Raw genomic sequence first — 22,920 nt, 5'->3', positions numbered from 1 at the left:
AAATCGATAATAAAACAAATTCCAGATTCCAAATTTGGGCTTCCAGATGCCCATATTCGAGTGGAAACATACGTTATTCAAAATTGGATAACTTAGGTACCGTTGTTTTATCACAACGCGAGAAACATACATATATTTATGCAGATGCTTCCTTATTTAATTTCTTTAATTATAGATACAAGAATATTTGGTGGCAACAGTTTGAAAAGTGTACCGACGCAAAATGCCAAAACGAAATTAATTGCTCTCCTGGGCAAATTGCCTCTTTGGACTAACAAAAACAAAAAACGGTTAGTAGGAGTGAGTGCAAGAGCAGACTGCGAGCTCAGCGCAAACATAAAACCCTTAACAAATCCTTTTGGGTGACCGTTAAAATTTGAAACCTTTCAGTTAAAAAACAAATTATTTTAAAAAAAGAAATGACCAGATTTTTTGCTCAAACTTTGAAACAAAAGCTCATATTTGATTAGCGATTTGAAACAAAGCTTTACTGATAAGCTGAAAGAGGTATTGTTCCTTAATATATAAAAAAATATATTACAGTCTGTAATATTTGGTAAAATTCTAACTTTGAAGAGAATAATAGCTCGTCTGCTCGTTTATTCATTTAACTTCATATCGCTCTGAGTCTTTTCACTCAAAATCTTAAACAGTGGCTCGTATTTGTCAAATAATAGAATGAGATTACATCATTATCATACAAATTAACGCTTTTTAAGTTAAATTCAAAAACGAAATAATTAATAAAAAGTAATTTAAACATTGAAGAATTGATTAAGACTTCGGTACTTAAGTTTTTATGATTGTACAAATATATTTAAAATATCACATAAATTTTATGCAGCAGAAATTTCTAATGCTATTACAAAAATATTACCCCCTCCTCCCCCCGAAAAAAAAAACATCTTTCAGCTATCAAATCTGAAATTAGAAAAAAAAAAATAGTTTGTGGTGACACCTGAAATGCAAACGTACTTTGACACTCGGCAAGTTTTGAGCTTCATAGAAATACGAAAAACCTGTCAAATGAATTTATGCTTGAAAAATTTGACAGTATTCTCAGACAGCCGTTTGCCTTTTTGCATCAAATTCAGAAATAAATAATTGCTACTAGCGTTGTTTTGCACGATAGGTTGGCAACTCTTACACCTACTTTGTGGAAGAGACGTGTATTAAGGCAAGAAAAGAGCTCAAACAAATAGACTCACTCTGGGATGGCTCCCCGCAGATTGAAGGACATGAATGTGACTTGAACCCTTTCGTTCTCGCTGGCAATAAAAGTGTAGATGCACTGTCGTGAGTGGTTTTTCGGTATAGTCAGCTCAGGAGCGCTGAAGGTTCCATTCTTGGGCCCGTCCGGGTTGCTGATGAACATTCTGTCACACTCTGAGGAAACAAATGACTCATTAGAAAAAGAATTTTTCCAATAAAATTATTATTGTAATTAAAACAGAAGAGAAATACGCCAAAGTAAAACATAACAAGGCAATGGCGTAAATTTCAGTCAATATTCTATAGATTTCGAGAGCGATCAGGTACAGTTCATTCTTTATCAGAAACAAAGAAATCTGTAACGAAGGTATTGGCCGTGATATGCCGCGATATTGCGAATTTCGCAGTATGCCCTAAAGGCACTTCACGTAAAAATGCATCGAGTGAGATTCCCAGAAGATAAAATTTAACAAATGTGGAAGACAGGAGAACATTTGCTTCTAGGTTTGAGAAATAAAACAAGAATCCTAATGTGTTGGACTATGAGATTAAGGTCATGTACAACGAAGGGAAAGCCACGGTAGTACTTAAGTCCCAATTACATTATGTTTCCGCTACGAGGGACTTGACGTCGAAAGGGACAATTCTCAGAATCCGCACAGTTCCAGGAAACCCACATAACTTACCATTTTCACTAACTACAAAGACTTGAACGCCAAACAGTAATCGATTATCGCTCAGATTGACATCACGTGATCTTTCAGAAGCAGAACTTTCGTCTGATTGGTTGATCTCTACCCGGGACGCATATTTCACAAGTGCACATCAGCGTAGCTACTGAGGGAGGGGTTTCAAAAATGGACCAATGAGCTAGCTGCTATTGCTCTTTTGACGCTAAATCTTCGTTGCATGTGCGCGTATGTTGTTCACGTTTTATTTGCATTTGTTTCGCAGTTATAAATATATGGCGTAATAGGAAAAAATCTCGTAGTGCTTTCGTTTTTTTAAATTTGATTAATGGCTGACATTTCACTTTCGCGACTTTTATCACGCATTAATATTAGGATTGACGTTCTCGGCATATTATGTGGATTAAGAAAATTCAAGTGCATATTTTTTTTTTTTTTTTAATTGAGCTTAGAATGACTGAAAGTATTACTATGAATCTAGTGTTAATTCTTATTTCAGTGCTTGAATTCTTTTGATATTAAAGTGTAAGATTCAGAATACATATGATCTGATTATATCCATTGTTAACATTAAAAATTACATGTGAATAAATTGAATATACTCGTTGGGAATACAATAAATTCACTCTGTTTCATGAGTATTTCTTGTGTAGACAGTACATTTAAGAGTTAGCAGTTATTAAATGTGAAATTTAACAAATTTAACACACTAAATGTACTCGAATGCAAATTAGTAAAGTTCACTTTGAATAAAATTCTGCATTGGTTATTATTACAGAACATCTTTTTCATATAGACTGCAATAAAAAGTGCTGACTTCTATTTACATATATAATTGGTGTAAATATTTTTCTCATACGCATAGTTTTATGTAAAGATTGCATTTGGGCTCAGATCTTTATCACGTATTTCTTTCTTCATTTTATTTACCACTTATTAAGTAATATTTCACATCGATATTTTTGCGAAGTATCCAAATTGTATTTGCATTTATTTCAACCAGGTAGCGAAATCATCAGAAATTCCTATAATTGATTTAAGTTCGCAATGAAAAGTTTCAGAAGCAATCGACAATGCTTTCATTATTTTGATCAGAAAATTGCGTGGCGGAATATTTTCAGCCATGTTGCTTAATCTTAAAGCATGCGAAAGGTTATGTGGCATGACAGAAATATTACTGAATGCTCATTGGTTCATCCTAGAAGCCACTCCCTCGGTGGCTACACAGATGTGCACTTGTGAAATATGCACCCGGGACTGAGCTGCAGCCGAAATATTTTCGGAGAGGTTTAAAAAAAAAATCCCGCGTAGCTAGCCGGTACATTGTTTCCGTAGCTAGGCGGGACTTACCTTCAAGCGAAGCTGTTCTTTCTAGGAATCCTTCCGCTTAAACCAGTGCTACCAGAATCTCGTTCTTCAGAAAAGTCCCGTCTAGCAGGGGCCTTCGCTAGATGTGATAACCTCTTTACACTCAAAAAAGGGGTAAAGATGAACGAGAATGTTGTGTCATCTGTGTGCAGAAATAGTAAAGACAATTGAAAAATTAAGTTAATAAAATTTTACAAGTCTCAGATACGACTGGATAAGAATTGAATTGGAATGGATTATATTGAAAAGAAATGATTTCTGAATTCTTCAGAAATTCAGTTTTTCAAGCCATTTTCTAGCCTATCAATAAAATCCATGGCTTCGTTCTTGAAGATTCTATTTCTGACTTCTTGAGGAATTTATAGCATATCATGTCAGTATGCCTTATATCGGCCAAACTAAAACAGCAATAAAGTTTCGCATCAAGAAACACGAAATATATATCCGAAAAGGAGAAATCAACAAGTCTTCGATAGCTAATCAAATTCATTCAAGTTCGTTTTTAAAGATCTTGTTAATGAAGTTCGATATCTAATCAATCAATAATAGTTGCCAGATTAATCATACCTTTCATTTTGGGTTTGCAAATATTATCCAAAAGTCTTCTTCCATTAGTGCATTGAATTTACTTAAAGTTTTCACATTGACAAAGATTCATCTTGTTTCGTTAATGACTTTCTTTTTAATCCAGTCCTTCCTAACTCTTTTAACGTGCTATTAACTTATATCCGAAAAGGAGAAATCAATAAGTGTTGGATAGCTAATCAAATTCGTTCAAGTTCGTTATTAAAGATCTTGTTAATCAAGTTCGATACCTAATCAATCAATAATAGTTGCCAAATTAATCATAGTTTTAATTTTGGGTTTGCAAATATTATCCGAAAATCTTCTTCCATTGGTGAATTGGATTTGCTCGAAGTTTTCACATTGACAAAGTTTCATCTTGTTCCGTTAATGACTTTCATTCTAATCCAGTCCTTCCTAACGCTTTTAACGTTCTATTAACTTAATTTTTCGCTTTCGTTACTATTTCTGCCGATAGATGACGCTACCTTTTCGTTCGCTTGACTCCTTTTGGGTATAAGTATCGGTCGCCGCTTTTTCGGATGGCCCAAACTTTCCTTTTACTATCGATCGGCAGACGTATGTCATCGATAATGAAATAGGCGTTGTTTATCGATTACGAAAGTTTTAATGTTTTGTATTCGTGTGTGAACTTTGTCAGAAGGAAAATGAATATCGCGAAACCTTGCAATTTAAAGGAATACATTGCAGACACGAATTAGAAACTGTTAAAATAATTTGCTTACTATAGAAAATCATTCGATGATAAGAATATGTTATGTATGATACAAGTTATGAAAGTAAATGTAAAGATAATGTATGTGAAGTAAATAAAATCGTCTAGAACGTAAACGCTTTATTTGGTTACCTAGTTAAAAGTTTGGCCATTTTGTTCTATTTGTTCTTAAGTACTTATCAACATAAATTTTTATTAATTTTATTACCTAATATCTAGTTGATGGTTCGAGATCTGGTCCAAGTAAAAAAAAAATTATAGGCGTTCATATTCATTAATTTTGTTGCATAACGTGTAATAGAGTTCTGTTTGATTTTTATTTGGTTTCATCGTCAGCTATTGCATACTTTTTTTTTATAAATAGCTGATGCTTTACAAAACTATGCTATATTAAACATACTATATTACACATTAAACAGGGTATACTGTGTTAGATTTGAAAATTGTTATTGTTTCTTCAGAAACTCAACAATTGCCTCAATGACTACTGTATTTTTCATTCTGTCTTATTGTATAATTGCAATCTGTTGATTTAAAATATAATAATAACAGTCAGTGTGTAAAGAAAATTCATTCTTTAGTTTTATCAGGAACAACAATTTTCAAAATAATCTTATAATTAAACACAACCAATTCAAAAAAATATTCTGTTTAAGTTAATAGTTCACCATAAAATTACATGCATTGAAATATCAGGAAGTTATAATAATGAAGATATTGACACTTTCGGAAAAACAGGAAAGTTTTCTGTAGTGTATTTATTTCTTTAGTGATGTATAAGTCAATGCTACTTAGCTTGTATAATATTACATTACTGTCTATTTTGACTGGCGCCAGTAGACTAGCGGATAAGATAGCTGCATGGGAATTTTCCTCTTTCTCCTCATGTATTATGTGAATACAAGTCAATTTCTCATAGAAATACCTTCTCAAAGGCATCCCTTTACCTAAGGTACATAGCTCTTATTGTACGTTACCTTGTTTTGTGTAACTTAGCATAGCCATCAACACCTTAATAATTTTAATACAATTTTTTTTTTTTTTGCTACCATATTACCACAACAAATTTCGCAGGATGCACCAAACTGTGTCAACCATGTGTATGTGCATATAACGATTCTTCAGTTTTTAATAAGCAGCATCCCCATTTTTATGTTTTTATTTTCCCTTTTTTGTATGTATTTGTCCAAGTTACAATGATTTTTATAACTAATTTTTATTTTTATAACAAATCATTTATAAACAAATCATGCTTTTTTAAATGTGAAATTAATTTTAAAATATGCACTTGTGGAATTTGTCTGCAATGGATGAAATAGTAGTATGAATAAAATTCTAAAAAATAAAGCTGTGTCAAATTATAAAGTTACAGAAGAATGGAAATTGCTGTGTTAGTTGAATTTAAATAATCCGGAATCTTTCTTCCTTCGCTGTTGCTATACCACCAAAAGAAAACCAATTATGAACAGCATCCTGCAAACAAAAACTTGCTTGTAACAAGGTTTATTGATTGATTGGTACAGACTTTAATGGCATATTTTTTACCAAATGAATCTAAAGCAAACCAGTATGAAGGGTAGTTTTACAGGTTAATTTGTTTTCAAATTAGGAACTCTGTAAAAGGGATCATCCAGCTGTACTGACACTGCATGTCCTTTCTCATATCTAGTTATTTGGTTGTAACAGGCAGTTAAGATAGAAACACTTGTAACACTGCTTAATTTTTATGTATGGTAGCCCAGTTACATGACTACGACATTTTTCCACTACTTTTTTTCCACTGTAAACTTGGTTTAGAAAGTTATTTACCAAGATTTTGGGATGTTGTATAGAAATATCATATGGAACAACTGCAGTCAAATGTATTGCTACAGAAGAGAGTATATCCTCTTACTGAATCTTTTCGTGCACTTATTGTTTGATTTAATATTTCCAGTATAGTGACCATCGTGAAAACATAGAGTCCTGTAGCTTTTTCATATAATTCCATTCAGATATTCACACTATTATTTTAGTAAGTTAATGCAGAAGACAATACATATTTACATCTATTTCTGATACTTCCAATTTTAAGGAATAATCATGGAGTCTATACTGTTCCATAGAAGATGTTAAAAAAATACTTAACAGGGAGTTTCACATTATTCATACAACAAAGGAGCTGAGGTTTATTGCATTTTTAACAATATGTTAAAACTCATACAAGCATTTATTTCTTTTATTATAGATGTAAATTAATGACCAGTTCCTAAAGTATTGAAAGAGAAAAGTCAAGGAAAAAATTCTCAGTTCTTAGTGCCAAAGCATTTTGTTAATAATGATAAAATTAAATTAAAAAAATGATTACTAATGTTATTATGTAGAACTGATGCTAAAATTCTATATTAGAAACAAGTATCCATTAATTGTGTTAGGTAGAATTAAAGAATAAACGGTTGGGTGGAAATTTATTAAATGCATAAAACATAACAAAAGCCAGGGCTGTATTTATTCATCCATTTCAAAAATTGTAGCTTTTCTATCTAACTGTCTTCAAATCTGTGAATTCAGAAAAAACTCTAAAATTGTAATTTTTTTGAGAGAAGCATTTCCATCCTCAGAAAAATAAATTTTAAAAAAGAATTAAAATATAAAATTTGTGCATTTTATGCAGAAAGTGAAAAGAAAATCATTATTTCATTATAATTTTAATCATAAAAACAGATCTGCTTAATATTGTTTTTTTTTTTTGTAACAATAACAATAGAATAAAAAATATTTCTTTATTTTAAGTATGTTCAGTGATATTAAAAATAGTTTTAAATTTTGATTTTGACTTGAAGATGCTGCAGAGGAGTTGCATAAGATCTAAAGTTTTTCTGAAACATAGTTTGAAAACCTTCAAACTACTTGGAAACTTCAAATTATGTGAAAAAAGAAATGTAAATGTAAACAGCAGTGATTAAAAAGTTTTAATGACCAAAATATTTTAATTCCATCAGATTATTTGTTTATTTTGAAGAAAAAAATGTAGAGACATTAGGATTCTTTTGGAAGCTGAGAAACGTGAAAAACAAGCAATGCCCTCTCCACGACTCGAACCATGGACCTCTCGAATATGTGCCGAGTGTGCTCATCATATAGACATGCTACGAAGGCAAGAGAAATACCTTATAACACAATCCGATAATGAGATCATAAATAGAAGATAAAATTTTTCTTTTCTTTTGGAAAATTAAAAAAAAAAAAAATTCATATTGCATATATACAAGCCTATACCATATATTGTAACATATATAAAATTCATGGATTATCTAATGGGAAAAAAAAGTAAATGTAAATATTTCAATAAATGAATGGATAAAAAATGGCCTTAAACAACCTCATGTTTAAATTAGTTAGAGAAATTAATGCCGACAAAAACAAAGGTGTAAACAGCCTTAATGTGCTTAATAACTCAGATTTGTAATGCATATATTTTTATTTCCAATGGTAGACAAAATTATATATATATGTACACACTATCAAATACACATACACAAAAATATGTCACACACTAAATAACAAACAGAGAATAAGGAAGCCTATTTAGTGCCTTCCAGTAACAGCCACAGAGATCCTGTACAAAGCTATGCATTTCACAGGTGGTGGAGGTTGTATCTTGGGCCTTTATTACAAAGCTGATACAGAATTTTCAAATAGAAAGGTTTCGCTGAATAATAACCGGGTAAAAGATAAGTTATTATGATGGAATTAGGCTTTGGGTATCGGAAACGGACATGTAGTTGAAGAACGAAAGCTTACTTTAAATTACAGAGATTTCTAATACATTAATTTAATATATTTTTTAAAATGTTTCAATAATATAATACTTTTCTAATATACTTATTTTATTATCCAAAATTATTTTCTAATTAACAGGAAGGTACGGCATAAGTTTCAGTGATCAGTTGTCAGAAAGGCTTCTTCTGGATAGCTTAATGATAATAATACAAGGAAATAAGCTTATTTTACACATGCCTTATGGCATAAGAAAAGGAACTTCTGAAGTATATTAAAAACTAAAAAAATGTACATATACCATAGAAATGATTTTTAACTCTAAACAAAATTACTCGTTATCCTTTCGGAAACAAAATTCAATACTAGCCCATAGTAAGACCAACTTGTGAAAGATTTTTTGCCGAACTGCAAATCATTGTGTAAGGAGGAAAATTTCCAAAAGCCATTTTGAAATTTTTAATAATATGACCATAAATCATAAGATACTACTTTTTGATCAGTAACATGGGTTGTTTGAACTAACTAAAAAAAAAAAAAAAACTTTAAATTGCATCAGTATTATAACGAGCTAATAAATTTTAAATCACAAAATACAATGAACTGTCTGCAAGACAGCCAGACACAGCTGCTATAAAAATATTTCTATGGAAGTGGTTGTCTTAGGGAGCGGATAATTGATACCAATGTTATTTATGTTGTTAAATTACCACTTTTGTCGTCCTGGTACTGTTCTCTGTCTATACATTTTGAATCTGAAATAATGCATTCAGCACGGCATGCACACTTGGAAAGAGAAGCAACAGAAAGAAACTGAAGAGTATGGTTAAATGATAAAAACCAAATCCTTAATACCACTATAGACAGAAAGAGACCAAAATGCAAATAAGAAGCAAATTTCCTTAAAAGCTAACAATGAAGAGGGATTAAAATTAGAATCAATGGTTAAAACCATGGGATTTTTATTGATATAAAACATCAAATGCCAAATGAAGTGGTTTCTCCCCCCCCCCAGTATAATTTTTCGATGTGGGGAAATGGAAAACATGATTTTTTTGACTAGCAATACTAGATAATGCAGAATTTATGAATTTCTTTTCTTTGAATATAATTTTGTGTTGTTCAGTACAAAATTTAGGACACGCATCTCTGCTGTTTGGAGGAAACTTAAAAAAGAACTCTGTGAACATAATAAAAGAAAATACGGGTCATTGAAATAAATAAAAATTCAGATTCTTTTCTTGTGTTCTAACATATGTAATTATTACTTCAGTAGTTCTAATATTTATTTTATAATCATGCATTATTACTACTTAGGCAACAATACAGACATATAATAAATTTTCACTATTTTTTACTGTCATTACATGCACAATTGCTGTTTTTTATTAACAAGAGAATTGAACAAAGCATATCAATACTTTCGTATCAGCAATATGAGTAAGTTTCTGTTTATTAAGACTTTTAAAGTTCTCACGATGAATTAATTCGAATAATGGAAATAATTGACTGTAGCATAGAGATTTATTCGTACTGCGTCCACTCTCGTATACAGCAAGGAAAAAAAAATTACATATGAAGAGCGGCTCTTATCCAATTCGGCAAGATTTTCCATATGCAACCTTACCACAATTCCGCATAAAACGTAAACAAAGTATCGAGACATCGTAATCGATTACAAAGTGCAAAGGTATCAGCTATTCGTCATCGATGGGGAAAGGAAAGCTTGGGCCATCCGAAAAAGCGGCGACCATAAGTATCATCGTGGCTTTTTCTTCGTTTCAGATTTCTTTGCTTCTGACGCAGATGGATTTGCACCAGTTTGCCCTCGAAATCGAGTCATGACTAAAATTCATGCCAAAAACAAGCATGTTGCTTTTATAATTTTACATATTATTGTAATGATTAAGAAAAGTGAGATTGTTTAAACATATTTTTATGGAAAAAAATAATTTAGTGATTCTGATGCAATAATGGAGGAATTTTCAACCAAGTTAGGCAGAAGGAGATATAAAACTCCTTATCGACTCCTACGGGTTTGTGAAGTAAAAGTATAAGAATGTATTGTTTCGCTAGCTATTATACATTTATTATTTCGTCTTGGTCTTTTTACTCATTCATTGATTCAAATGTAAATTATAGAATTTATTCTTCTTAGAAATACTTTAATGTTATTTTAAGAAATCTCACAGGTGAAAATACGATTAACGGATTTGACCAGATCTACAGGAATTTCAAATTGAGTGCACTAATTAAATCAATTCCATACTTGCAATGTTAAAATGGAGAGTATTTCCACAATGATTACAGTTTACAAAAATCTCGACAATTTTTATTGATAGTTAGACTTCGATTATTTTGCTTTATTTGATTTATTCAATTTCTTTGCGACATATTTTGTGATTTTAATTTGTTTGCTATGAATTTCTCATTAGATTTGTACCAGATGCTTAGTACTTAGCCAGGTAGGGCCTGGAATATACGAGTATTAACGGATAATTGCCAAATTTGTATGCACATTTGCGGGAAGCTGTTGATCTGAATTAAAATTTTTGCCAGCAATAACCATTTCATTACATAGTTCATTACATAGTTTTTAACAAATTATATTTAACAAATTTGCTTTTTAAAATGTTTGAGTTTTGAGGATCTTTTACTTAGTATAATTTAATAAAATATTTGGATAATATTTCAAAAGTTTTACATTTCTTCGAGAATATTTTTGTATCAAAACAAGTGTAAAGGGGAGAAAAATATTTCAAGAGTTTTACTCAGATAACCACTAATATCGCTCTTAAGGTCATATTAGTTACAGACTGATACTACTGGCAATTATGGCCCTTAGGGGCAGTTACAGACTGATACTGGCAATCCAGGCCGACTGAAATTTGAATAGTTGCTCTCTTGTTTTAATAAATTCTTCTCTTAAACATCAGTAGAACCAATATCTCCTAAATTTTAAGTTAGAATATTTAATGCGTTTTTATCATAGGACTCAAAAGATTTGAAAGACGGGAAAGGCGCAAGAATTTAATTTATTTGAATCTTGTTATTTTTTTAAGGTTCACGAGATTCGAGGATTCGGTGATTCGAATGTTCCATCAATACTTTGTTCACGAAATACGCTTTGATTTGGGAAACAATGAACAACAGCAGGCAGAGGAAAATTGAAAAGAATGCAAAGGATAAAAAGAAAGAAAGAAACATACTTGGGGTCCGAGAAGTGGGTGTAGGGGGAGTGAGTGCCGCTGCGGGGTCGCTCACAGTTGATGTGCCACTCACTAAAAGGAAGGAAGGACAAACAGAAAAGGAAGAGAGAGAAAAACAGTAGTTAGTGCGAGCACAACATGACATTTAAAAGAAAAGTACATTCATTCACATATGCAAACCATCTAAACTACACAGTGAATAAAAAAGTATTTTTTTTAATAAGAGAAAAAGCGCAACAAATAGCAATTTCTTTTGAGAGAAAATAGAACAAAGGTTCAACGCTTCAGCAATAGTCCGCCGAGAGTTATTTTATTAACGTTATTTCCAAGCGCATGAAACAGAGAATAGCAAAAGAGACTTAAACGCAATCGTCTTCTTTGTAAAAGCTAAACTACAGGCATGCATTTATTTAATTAAAATGATAGTACTAGTGCGCAACAAATTGAGTTGATTGCAAATTTTACAAATCCTAAATACAAAAATATACATATCTACTAAAATACTAAAAGATATATAATCAATTGGAAATAGTAGAGGTGTGGCGAATCTTAGAATCAAAATTCGAATATTCGAAGACTCTATGAATTCTCGAATCTCTCGAACCCTGTATATAAGAAAAATAATAAGAAGGGTTAAAAATATTTTGTTTAAATATGTAAAGTTTTAATTGAACCCAAATTTCAAATCTTCGTTTAATAGAAAACAAATTACAAATACAGTTACTAAAACTCACTCATTTTTTATTGAGAAAGTACAATGAAATTTTAAAAACAACTTGACTAACTACTGAAACACCCGAATCAGTTTCATTTTCTCAATATAATTTGATAAAAAGTAGTATTTATTTCTTTAAAATCCCTCCAGAAATTTATTAAATCAAAGCAAGTGTAGAAGGATATTTCAAGAAATAACCTAGATAAAAAAGAAATAGACAACGCTAAATTCTCTCCATAAAGTTGCAGGCGTCACTCAGGGCACGTCGTGAAGTGATACTCGTGAGTTATCTCCGTTCAAATAGCAAAAATGGTATTTTTATGTTCTTATACGAAACAAATTACAAATACAGTTGTAAAGTATTGTAATCGGGAAAAATTTCGGTTATGTGATTTCAACGAAAAAACCTATTTGATTGTTCCCGAATCCATTTTGAATATTGTTTTGCGTGACATCTATCTGTACGTAAAGAACTCTTTGTTCCAAAACAGATTGCAAAATGGATTCAAAACGAATCTTTTTATGACGTCATATATGTTACAAAAGTCTACCTACGTATATCGCATAACTCAAAAACAATTAGCCGTAGAGCATTGAAATTTTGTATATGGGACTGCTATAACATCTACCCGTGAACCTGCTCGGCAGTACCAAACATATATACATATATATATACATATATATATGTAAGATAAAAAATATGAAGGCAAACTTCTAAACTTAATTCACTATAACTTCCATTATTTTCTATTTCATTTGAGAACTTCCTCTATCTGTCCTAAAAATAGCGCGTAAGTCTAAACTGCGTCATTCAAATTAATCATGCGATCTTACTTAACCCATAATGCAGATCCCTCTCGACCAATCACCAAATTGTAAACCGAAACTTTTCTCTTCGCGTGTTTCCATCTTGCATAGCGACGCACTTCAGCTTTTGCTCGCTACTGTACTAAGATGTGAATTCGCTGGCTTGCTTTCTATCCCAACAATATCGAAAATGTAAATCTTCTGTGGAAGGCACGACTAGAGAGAGTGCCAAGTGATTGTGGCCACAAATATCAATTGGAAATAAAAATGGAATTAAAACTGCCTCGACTGCCAAGTTCTTTAGATGTTACCAAGTTAGCATTACTAGCATACTACGCAATCAAAATTCTTCTTCAATATGGATCTAAGCACGCATCTACACTGCTCCGTCGTTTCCTGTGCTTTTAATATGACAATTAAGCCGGTAAGGATAGTTTCCTGCAGCCTGAAACCTCAATAAAAAATTTAATTCAGCTCTTCAAATCATCGTTTTGTGATAAATCCAAGATAATGTGAAAGAGGTGAATCATCAAATTAGTTTTTTCAGTGTTTAAAAATAACAGATCATTCTTCTGCTGTGGTGTTTTGTAAGTGCTTTAAAAGAATAATCACGCGTAGTGTTTACAGATTGAAAGTAATCTCTCGATAAATTGAGAAGTTCGAATGCCTAGTGAAAAGGAAATCATCAGTGAATTAACGTTTAGGAATTCAGCATTACAGCGGGTTCAAGGTCGATCTGAGTTAGTGTTTGCGACAGAAAATTATTTGCACTTCTGCTTTTTCAACAGCTCAAAAATTATTACATTCGTGTGAACTTAGCTCAGGAACTAAATTATTTAATGTGCTGCGAATTCTATAGTTTTCATTTCAACATTGGTTAAAATTTCTGCAATTTGTTTTGAGAAAATCTGAAATTCTTGTTCATTAATTTTTCATAATTATGTGTGAGCAAATTAAGCAACGAATTTTAAGCTATTTAAATTATTCATAGGGAAGGATATTAAGATAAGTTAAGTTTTTATGTTTTTGAAATTTTGTTGAGAATTTTGAAAACAAATTTTATAATTATTCTAAAAATGAAGTAGGTGTAAAAAATAAGTGAAATTATTACAGATATGTAATATGAAGTTATGGTAAATGCATGTTAAAATTTATGGGTTATTGTGTGTTAAGTATAGTATGATGAGGGTGTACTGGTTCCTTCAACAGAGGCGTGTAATTACCTCTGTACAGTTGTTCCTTTTATCCTCTTCATGCAAGATAATGTTGGAGGCTCTCATTTTATGAATGCATGTAAATTTTTTATATTATTATTATTATACTTTTTTTATTATGGAATGTATTAATGCAGTTCTCAAAGGCCAGTTACAATACAAGGAACGGAGGTCTTTTCAAGTAACTGCCTAGGCACCCTGGGCCACCAGTGCAGAGAACACACTGGTTAGCTCAAGAGGACAGCCCTATTGATGGATATGTTTGTTTAGAAGTATTGCGAGGCTTCCAGTTTGGTAAAATCAGGAATTGTAAATGAAAGATAACGGTGAAACCATAAATTCTGAAAATCTTAATCCTATTATTTATCACGTTAAATTATAATTTATCAGTATAGAAATAAGTATCATAAATATTTATGTGCATTACATTAAATTATAAGTAATGATTATGTAAAAGTTTATTTTGTGATATTCTGCGATAACAAGAACCTTCCCTGAAGAATTATGATTATGTGAACTCTCAAACAAAAAGACTTTTGGACTGAAATGTTGAAAAATTCAATAGGACTCTAAAAATTAAGAATCTATTTTTAAAAAAAATTATATTTATAAATAATACTTTACAGGATCAAAATTTTATTATTTATTTATATTTTTTTAAATTTGCTTGTGCTTTAACTCTTTTTCTTTAAAAAGGCTTCTCTGTCGCTACGCCTTTTTCTTTTTGAAGGGGGGAATATGTAAGATAAAAAATATGAAGGCAAACTTCTAAACTTAATTCACTATAACTTCCATTATTTTCTATTTCATTTGAGAACTTCCTCTATCTGTCCTAAAAATAGCGCTTAAGTCTAAACTGCGTCATTCAAATTAATCATGCGATCTTACTTAACCCATAATGCAGATCCCTCTCGACCAATCACCAAATTGTAAACCGAAACTTTTCTCTTCGCGTGTTTCCATCTTGCATAGCGACGCACTTCAGCTTTTGCTCGCTACTGTGCTAAGATGTGATTTCGCTGGCTTGCTTTCTATCCCAACAATATCGAAAATGTAAATCTTCTGTGGAAGGCACGACTAGAGTGCCAAGTGATTGTGGCCACAAATATCAATTGGAAATAAAAATGGAATTAAAACTGCCTCGACTGCCAAGTTCTTTAGATGTTACCAAGTTAGCATTACTAGCATACTACGCAATCAAAATTCTTCTTCAATATGGATCTAAGCACGCATCTACACTGCTCCGTCATTTCCTTGTGTTTTTATTATGACATATATATATATATATATATATATTTTTACCCGGACTTTATTTTCTCAATTAGTGGTCGTAATTATACACTTCCAGTTACAAAAGTGTTTTAAACAACGAAAATATTCACGTTTTAGCAATGCCAAATTAAAAAAAAAATTATTTTGGCCAAATAATGAATTTTGGATAAAATTTTCAACTTGTCTTAGGAAATAAATTTAAATGAAGTACACAAAAACAAAACAACAACAACCAATAAATAAATAAATAAATAAAAATGTGTAACTTAATAGACCGTACAAGAACGTCATGGGATGTCCACACCAGATTTTTTTAGTTTAACGAACGCTTCTGCTAGATGTGTGTTTGTTTTTTCCATTTTATTTATTTATTTATTTATTATTGTTATTTAGGTTATAGTGTGCTAATTCTGTAGAAATAACTGAAGATTCTTCAGACACTATTAAACTAAATTATTGCTTCGTCTGAAATATTATAACAAAGTTGAAATCTCAAACTCGCAAATTGTCCTACTTGCCTAAAGGCTCAGAATTTTAATGGCGTATTAGCGTCGGCTGTTGAATTTCAAATTTTCCACAACATTAGTGTGAGATTTGAAGATTTGAATATCTTAAGTCAGAGGTTCTGAACCAGGTATCATTCTGCTAGCTTTTGCATTGCTAATACTATTTTCCCGCTTCGCTTCATTGAAATGGCTGCGTATTAATTTTAAGAAACCAAAGTATATAGCAATTTATCATATTTCATTATAATTGAATCATAAAAATGTATCGGATTTCATTATGATTGGATAAATATCTACGGAGATGATTTTATATGCGTGAAAATAAAGACTGGAAAGTTCATGTTTTGTTACCTTCACCAGTAAGTCTTCGCCATAAGCAACAACGACTGCAAGCTGATTCCTCTTCTATGCTTCAAAAATATTACACACATATATACATATATATTTGGAAATTTGACTTTGCCCAAATATGAATATTTTCTTCATTATTCTGTAACTGGAAGTATATGATTACGACCAACGATTGCAAAAATAAAGGAAATAATTAAAATAAATAAATAAATAATAAAAACTTTTAAGCTCGATAAGGAAGTGGATATATATATATAGTTACGAAATGTCCAGGCGCGGTAAGATAGCTTCCCCGCAAAGCAGTTTTAGGGTGGCCATAAAATGGCACGGTAAGACAGGGTTGCCACATTTGGCAAGAAATCGCCCATTTGGCGACAAAATTGGCGGTATAGCATGGATGGATGGAGAATCTTCTGGAACGAATTCTTACCGGTTTAGCCTAGAATGTTCTCGAACACAAGCCGAAAGCTATATAAACCCTGTTGGTTCGCAGTTAGTTAGTGTGTCTCGTCGAGGAGATAGTGTGTCTGATCTAGTTAGTCCGTGCGGAGACGATCGAGTTGACAGCCGGCCAGCGAGTGCCGAGTGGGTCGTCGAGTGCATCGAAGAGTCTCTTAGTGTATCGCCGAGAGAGCGTGTTGAGCTCCTGGAACGACTGAACCGAAGAGTCGTGGGCTGTGCTCTGTGTGTCGTTAAGTGCATCGCGAGTTGTAGCGTGGAGAGTCTCGAGAGTACGTGGAGTTCCGAGAACGATCGAGCAGAGTCGGGAGCTGTACTCTGGTGCTTTGCAGTGAAGCTGTCTCCACCGTTATTGCCTGACAGTGTGAAGGCTGTGTCGCTGAACGTGTCAGCGTGTTTATAATAGTTCGACGACTGTAAAAGTGATTTTGGAGCTATCTGATTAATATTAGTAAATAAAGTGTGTTTCGATAGTTCATCAAGTGTCGTCGTTATTCACTTCAAATTCGTACGAACCCCGTACGTAACGTAACAACTGGTGTCAGAAAAGAGAAACGCAACAATATATACACATTCATGTAAAGTGAAAACAATTGCAACTTAACAGGCAAAATAATTTTTTATAATTTGTTGTAATTTAAATATGTATATGTAAGAAAAATAAAGAATATGTAAAAGGTTAAATTAGCAGCGTAAATTAATTTCTCTTCTCTATTCTAAAAATAGCAAACTCTATTTGCACTGCGTCCGAGAAAAGTCTATATCATATGATTCTTAGATAATTCTGATGATGTAAATGCAACTAAAACTCAAACAGCCAACAGTAATTTTAAACCAATATTAACTATCCAAACAGAACGCTTTGAGAATCAAAAATAACTCAGTCTGACTTCAGATTTTATCCTGAACATGATGTTGCTGAAAATTTAATCTGCCTTCATCTCCAATTTCCTAGTCATTATGGATCAACACTTCTACGCTATCCAAATTATTCCTGCTCCTGAATATATTACATAGATATATATAGGTTTATTACTGCCGATTTAAATAAAAAAGGAAAGGGCGCAACTAGATGTTTTAGCAATCCCATATAAAAAATTTCAACGTTCTACGGCTAATTCTTTTTTAGTTACGCGAAGTATATGCATAGGTATATACGTACCGACTATCACGAAAAAAAAACCGCCTTTGAATCCCTTTTGTGTCCGTAAGGGCAAACGTGACGCACAAAAAACGTCCAAAGGGATTTGGGAACTGTTAAAATGAATATTTCCGTTAAAAGAAAAGACGAAAATTTAAAAAAAACTTAAAAAACGTTTTCACAAAATGAACTCATAAAGTTACTAACTAAAAGCCGAAAAATCAAAATTATCTGATGGTTTAATGGGAAGAAAAGATTAAATAATTATCTTCCCAAAACTCATGTATGATTTTATATCAAGAGTAATAAAAGCGTGGGCGCCTAAATGATAAATCTAATAGTCAAATTGCAGTGTCAAATACAGGGATAAGCCATTATCTTCAATTTATCAGAAGTGCTGACCTACATGATATAAAATCGTAGATTAAGCATGTAAAGATAATTATTTGATGTGTTCTTCCCATTAAAATACATAACAATTGATTTTTATGCTCTCATTTCGTTAATTAATTTATTAATGCTACATAAAAGCTTATTTTCTGCCATTATTTTTATAAAATTTAAGCAATAATTTCTAGGTTTTGGAAGAATGGTGCTGCCATCTGCTGGATAAAATTGTAAATATAGTTAGTTCTTGAAGTTTATATGATTTCAGTTAACAGAAAAATTTAGAATATATAAAAGTACGGTGAAATTCAATACGGCGATCTATACCTATAACAGAACTATTTTTAAAAATGACAATGCATTTAAAGTAAAAATAAATAAAGATATAAATGTACTCGATACAATACTGTACTCGAAGACCACCTAAGACGTAGACCAATATGACTAAAACAAATTATTTTTATCGAGTACAAATCCGGAATCACTAATTTTACTGCGTCGTGGAATTAGTGATAAGAGGCTAGAAATAAGTATAATTCAATACTCCGTAAATGTCTATCAAAATCTCTTACTATTTACAGTTTTATTAACTTTACTATCACTCAATGTTCCAATGAAAGCGTAGACAATAATTGATGCTGCAGTATATGTAACACGAATGACTGCAAAATTGGAAATCGTTGAGGAACTATTTAATTGCAAAATAATGCATTTTTAACGAAGTAAAATGTAGCTCTGTGAATTTCAATTTTCTGGTGGGAGAAAAAATTGTAGACTGGGACTAATGACTTCTAATTACGTTATCAAATCCATTCGTCAAAAGCAACCCACAAGTTTTAGCGATGTTAGCTAGATTCTGGATTCTATTAAAAAATAATATGGTTCTTTGAAACAATGTTTGAACAATCTTTGAAACAATGTTTCAAAGATTTTATGTTTGGGGATGAGATTTTTATGTTTGGGGATTTTATGTTTGAGGATGAGGGGTAGAATGAGTTCGCTTTCTTAGTGAATATCCTCAAGAATCTTGAAGATTTATATGTAAAATTACAACGAAGAATAACAATCCTTACGAATTTCAAAATCCTTACGAACATGTTGTTTATTATGAGAGAAGATTGTTTCAGGAACTACCAACTGTGAAAAAAATGGCAATTTTATTACATTTTAAGTTAATATCACCCCCCGACAACACTATGCAAAGCATACCCGAATGGTTACGAAAACTCGGTAATAAGTCCTCCAAAAGATTTTTGGATTTCACAAAACGGAAAAATAAACTGATTCAATTTTCAAATCCATTTGGAATAATTTCTTATAATTAATATACAATACGTTGATAATTAATTATGATATGTTGCATGGGGAAATAATCAGTATCCAAAATATCATTAACATAAAGAAGAGTCTCGTACAGCATGACTTGTCAATATTTTAGATAAAATATATTCTGTCGGACTGTCTCAAAACACAGTTTTCCTTCATTTTACAGCACTTATATACAGATGGAGGACAAAATAATGCGGACACCTGTGAAAAAGTATGACGTATTTCAACCTGCAGTACAGCTGCTACATCTGCAACAGAAGTCCGCCACCTAGTGAGCTTGAAGAGGAAGGTATCAGTCTCTAAACAGCAGTCACCTACGTTGCATGCTTCGATCTAACTGCCTATGAGAAGATGAAATGTCAGACCTGTCAGAATTCCAAAGATGAATCATAGCTGGAGTGCCTTTAAGTGGAGCATCGGTTACGGAAACAGCAAACCTTGTGGAGTACGGTATCAGGCTTTATGACAGCGTACACGAAAGAGGATAAGACGACGTCTTCAAAGCACAACAGGGGGCGAAAGTCAAAGCTGGCCTATAGGGATAGACGGATCTTGAAGCGCATAGTAGCCCGAAAGAACAAGCAATCGTTATCCTAGATAACATCCTAAATGAACAGTCATCTCCAGGACTCCATTTCAACAAAAACTGTCAAAAGGGAACTTCATGTTGCGAACATTTATGGCAGAGTAATATGCCATAAATATTTATTCAGGTTTTATTCATAAACCCTTGGTGAAAGCAACTAATGCTTTCAAGCGACGCCAATGGTGCAGAGATCACAAAGGCTGATCCCCACACCAGTGGCAATATGGTCAGATGAATCGTCATTTTCCTTATTTCAGACGACCGGACACGTTTATGTCTGGAGAACGCCCAATGAAGCGTTTCATCCTGACTGCCTCTTGCCGACTGTGAAGCAAGGGGGTGACGCCATTATGGTATGGAGTGTGATATCTTGGCGCAGTCTTGGACCACTTGTTATTTTGCATGGAACGATCACATCCAATCACTTTCTAAGCATTCTAGGGGATCCTGTCCATCCTTTTGTCCAGACTGTATTCCCTGGGAAGCGAACGCTTTTTCAAGACGACAACGCCCCTATCCACACTGCTAGGTATATTCAAGAATGGTTCGAAGAGCATGATGAGGCAATTGAACATCTCGCTTGGCCCCCTCAGTCTCCGGACTTCAGTATTATTGAACATTTATGGGCCTATTTGGAATCCAAACTTCGTTCCCGATTTCCACCTCCATTCAGACTTTCGTAATTAGAGACCATTCTGCAGGAGGAATGGCTTAATAATCCTTTAAATATTATCCATGACCTTTAAGCATCTATCCCACGTCACGTTCAATCTGTAATTCAGTCAAAGGGGGTCCAACCCCCTATTAATAAAGATTTCCCATTATTTCACAGGTGTTCGTATTATTTTGTTCTCCATCTGTATGTGAACATCGGTCTAAGAACGAAAACCATAAAAACTAAGTGAAAACACCTTCTGACAAATCAGCATTTTACTTGAATTCTGCTACATCAAGTGTAGGAGCAAGTATTCATTACTTTAACTCTGTTCGGAGTTTGATGCTAGTTTAAGCTACCTAAGAAAACCGCCGCGCAGACGGTATTGTGGTTAGGGAAGCCTACTGCGATACCGAAGGGCCAGGGTTCGAATCATGGAGAAGGCATGGTTCTTTGTAAATGTACAGAGACGAAAAACTTTTGAAATAAAACGTACTATTCTGGAAGACATTAGCACAATATATAAGGTATAATATGAGGAATACAATAGAAACCTTGAAACTGAGAAACTCATGAAAGAACTGCAGCAAAATGAAAGGAATCTCGCAAGAGGACTTAGACAGCATTCTAGTTGAAATGGTGCAAATAACAAAAGAGAAACATCATGATAACGAAATAATATACAGTCTGTTTAAAATAAAGAGAAATTACAAAAGAAAGAAATTTATTAGAGAAAATTCTTCAATCAAAATTTATGTAATAAGTTATGTTAATAATACGAATACAATTATTGTATAAACTTTATTTGTAAATCAGCCACAATATATGACAATGTAAAAATTTTAGAATTATTAATAAATACTAGACAAGGGCGGACGTGGGCAGAACCGATTAACCGTAATGGTAGAGAGATGGTGCTGTAACGGTTCCCCTTCTCTGAAGAACACTTGGTCACCCACCCTAATAAAGGCATGGAGGTAGGAAAGGGAGGAGGGGCCATTCCGCGCTAGAAGTGAAGCACTGCTTTGAAGCTTGGGTCACCAGACGGGGTGTTGTTTGTTTACATTCAGAAGCTCGCTTGACAAGATTCTGATAGTATTTCGACACACGACAGTTCCATAGAAATCGAAAAAGGGACACTCTCGCATGAAAGAAACATTCATAGTGTAATGGATAATAGCAATTTGTATAGTTTACTGACATTTACGCAAAAATCACATCTTGGTTATTTTTCGATAACTAACAACAGCGATTTTGATTATGAATTCGTTTTATAAAATTCTAAGCTGTTGCACTACAAAAATATAGATTTTAAGAAAATTGCTAAAAGAGATCTGCCAAAATTTATTTTCTAGAAGATTTGAAAAGTTTGAAACTTGGCGGCTAAATGTAAATATAAAATTATGTATGTTAAAATATTTGTAATTAGGCACATAGGTCAGATTAAGTTTTTATTAACTAGAGTAACGCATGCAAGGGCTATCTGCCTAAAGAGAGAGATGCCATCGTGGAGGAATTTTGAAGAAAAACTGACCTTTGAGTGGGTATTAAAAATAATACTTATAATTTTCATTCAAATTATATTCATATATATTTTTTATGTAAAACTTTCGGGTGTATGCTAAATTAGTGTAAATTACTTTACACGAAAAATATAGTGAATGCACAGAAATTAAAGATTTGCACATGCCGGAAATGATAAATAGGAAATATGTATTGGTATTTATGCATGTGCTTGAAAAAAGCATGTATCTTAAATGTATCTAATTTATAATGATTATAAATGTTATCTAAATATATAATAACCTTAATATTGAATTGTAAACATAAATTGAAATCCTGTTGACAAATACGTTATAAAACTATTTAAGCAAGAATTGTTCGTATTGGAAAGCAATCTGTTAAAAGGTATTGTAAAGCAGATGCTATGAGATGCGCAATTAAGAACGTAATAAAGAGTT

General features: G+C 32.5%; 1 protein-coding gene across 2 annotated transcripts in view; it reads right to left on the bottom strand.

Moving 5' to 3' along the window:
• Positions 1-22,920, bottom strand: part of LOC118190363 (cubilin-like) — a 234,035-nt gene that overhangs the window by 86,276 nt on the left and 124,839 nt on the right. The window contains exons 3-4 of one of the 2 annotated variants that reach the window (XM_085808686.1): positions 11,538-11,609; positions 1,209-1,386 (exon numbers count right to left, since the gene is read on the bottom strand). In XM_085808686.1, the coding sequence (XP_085664812.1) occupies positions 1,209-1,386; positions 11,538-11,609 (250 nt within the window). The remainder of the gene's footprint in view (positions 1-1,208; positions 1,387-11,537; positions 11,610-22,920) is intronic. The other variant, XM_085808690.1, reaches the window with a different exon arrangement.

Source organism: Stegodyphus dumicola, chromosome 1 (genome assembly GCF_044657685.1).
Source record: "Stegodyphus dumicola isolate Sdum_Otavi_A_Nest chromosome 1, ASM4465768v1".
NCBI lineage: Eukaryota > Metazoa > Arthropoda > Arachnida > Araneae > Eresidae > Stegodyphus > Stegodyphus dumicola.
Note: the sequence above shows the minus strand (reverse complement) of the source record. Positions and strands in the feature narration are given on the sequence as shown.